This window comes from Perkinsus marinus (genome assembly GCF_000006405.1).
Source record: "Perkinsus marinus ATCC 50983 genomic scaffold scf_1104296965274, whole genome shotgun sequence".
Lineage (NCBI taxonomy): Eukaryota > Perkinsozoa > Perkinsida > Perkinsidae > Perkinsus > Perkinsus marinus.
Window position 1 is genome coordinate 61 of NW_003204379.1, and position 2,675 is coordinate 2,735.

Genomic DNA, 2,675 nt, shown 5'->3' on the forward strand with positions numbered 1-2,675 from the left:
ATTCACCAATGCATGTGCGGCATATGAGGACATCGCCGGAGTCAGCCATGCAGGTATTGTACTAGAGAATGTAATCATCAATTTAAGACCTGTGTCTGGTCATCAGGTACAGGTGTGAAAACACGTTGTACATCATGCGGCAAGGAATGTGTCATAGGCTCTGATAAAGCACTGTGCAGCCACTGTCATAAGAACAACAGAATATGTGTAAGCAGCAATGGGTCTATATCTATTTTCAATCTGTTTTCTCAGGTCGTATGTGGCGAGAATGTGAAAGGGTTGTGGCTGGCGTGTCAAGTATGCGGTCATGGCGGCCATGCTGTTCATATGAATGATTGGTTTACTTCCCAGAAGTATGATATTTGTCCGTCGCCTAATTGTGGTCACGTTTGCACTCCGACCGTAGCACATCGCAATTCTGCCCCTTTGACGAAGTGCTAATTATGTCTATCCATCCAGGGTGTTACTGTTAGTAGTTGGCGAATTATCACATAAACTCACTTATAAATTGAACAAGGGAGAAGCTTCAAATCAAGGCACTGTAAGACCTCCCAGAATCGCACGATATTCAACAAACTTTAACCACAGTCCGCTCCCCCACACCATCCCTATCGTGCCATCTAAACACCTGAGCAATCCACACATCGGCTATATGGTGTTATTCATACTCACAGCCATCTGACGTGGTATCAACTCGCCGCCTAAGATCCAGTTGATGATTCCTGAACCATCAACATACATGTACGCCTCAATGTTCTCGAGTTCGTGATGTTGTTCTATTGAGGAACCCTTGTTACCCGAAGACCTGGTCAGATAGTGTCTCGCAATAGCAGCGGTATACAACACCATATGAGCAAGGATTACTGGCTCCCTTCCAAGCCCGACTGGACTACGACCAATACTTGCTGCCTCTTGGATCTAACATGCTATAGAGGATTCGGCCATGAGTGGAGGAGTACTGAGTGCATACTAACGCATAGGTTTAAAGAGTCAGTGATATGACATAAGATTGAGCAAGTTGCTTTTGCCGTTGCTTTGGTACTCCTCCATATCCAACTTCTTTGACAACATGTATCCCACTCGACGGGTAGCTACTTCCAGACTGGTTTAACCGAACACAACACAAAATACACAAGAACGGCAGATAATTATACTGTTAATGATCGCCGGGTCGTTAGCTAATAAAATACAATAACTACTGTACTACGGTCTCGACGGCTGTAATAGCTTCGGTGAAATATATTACTCACATAGACAATCTGTACCTGAGGCCAGTAAAGATTCAATCCTCCATCGAAGCGCAGCCCTCTGACGACACCCATTATGCGAGTTCACACTCAATTCACATCACCACAATACATGGAAGTTACCACATGAGTATTCCGAAACTACCACCTAAACATTTGCGAACGATACCCCATGTTGTTATTACTGCTGCTCGAAGCATAGGTGTCGGCATTATGCAGATCATCCTCTTCGTCAAGCTTTCCAATGTCCGTCTCGGAGTAACTGCTGCTACTACTGTCATCGTCATCATCATCCGAACCACTGCTAGAAGTTGTCGATTCGGAATCAGAGTCCATATCGTCATAGCAGCTTAAGGTCTGCACTAATGCTGCAGCTTCCAGGTCTCCAAGACCAGTTGCGATTCTCCTACATTACACTCCATCAGGCATGAAGTGAATCAACATCCCAGTTATTACAGCCACTTCAGAGCTTCTTTTACACTAGCATGTACACCGTATCCGCTCAGAAGGAACCCACCATATTCGCAGCAATGCTAAATATTCAACAAGAGGAGTGCCTCGCAATGAGCATATTCATAAGCTGGTTATTACCATGGCCCTCTCTCGATCAGGGAGACCCAAGTCAATAGCGGACTTCCTGGCATTCTCAGCGAACCTAACCTCACACCATCTGACTTGTCTCCTCAGAGGGATGCCGCGCAACACGTGTCCCTTCTCGGACACATCAATTTTGCTCGGGCCGTCGACGGTCATAGTCTGATCAAAGGGTGAGCAGCCGAATTAAGAGACAAACTGATAATAGACACGTAATGATGCCATGACGCAACCATGAGGTATTGTGAGAGTTAGTATCTCTCATATACTAGAAAAATAAAAAGGGCATGCAATTAGTTAGCGCATCGAGAAAAATAGCATTGAATCGCTTCTACTACATGACGATACAGTTACACTTAGTAGCACACTTTGGAGTAGAACAAATCGCTGTCGATCTGCATTTGAACTCTGCTGTTGCATCATCATAATGATGATCTATACTGTGTCCTGAGGGTGTGGTGATAGCAGCATTAAGTGGGCTTGCAGTAGAGGGGCATGATGATGGTGAAGCTGGAGGAAGGACTATAAGGGATTCTCCTGATATCCGACTCATGATGCTACTACTGCCATCATTATAAGCATCATTCCTCTGTCTAGAAGTAGTAGGACTAATACTGGAGTAGACCAAGGAGTCGACGTCCTCGGATGGCCTACTACCGACAGAAGACGACGCCCGAGCACGAGCTGGTAAAGCGGTAGTGCGCTGTATGGGATGCCATATAGGTTCTAAGGAGGGCCCACTAGATCCATTGGAGACATTCTGAGCATTCGTCTGGAGAGCTTTACCATCTTCAGCGCCCACTCTAATGTCTCGGGACAGGTCGGACATCGCCG

At 45.8% G+C, this 2,675-nt stretch overlaps 1 protein-coding gene across 1 annotated transcript; it reads right to left on the minus strand.

Annotated features, from left to right (window-relative positions):
* Positions 1 to 1,132: 1,132 nt before the first annotated feature.
* Positions 1,133 to 2,041, minus strand: Pmar_PMAR016538 (hypothetical protein). The gene is made up of 4 exons (XM_002769645.1): positions 1,839 to 2,041; positions 1,704 to 1,780; positions 1,433 to 1,653; positions 1,133 to 1,265 (listed from the first exon to the last, which is right to left on the minus strand). Exons 1-4 carry the CDS (start codon positions 1,998 to 2,000, stop codon positions 1,243 to 1,245), a joined length of 483 nt encoding a protein of 160 aa, XP_002769691.1. The 5' UTR covers positions 2,001 to 2,041; the 3' UTR covers positions 1,133 to 1,242.
* Between the last annotated feature and the right edge of the window lie 634 nt (positions 2,042 to 2,675).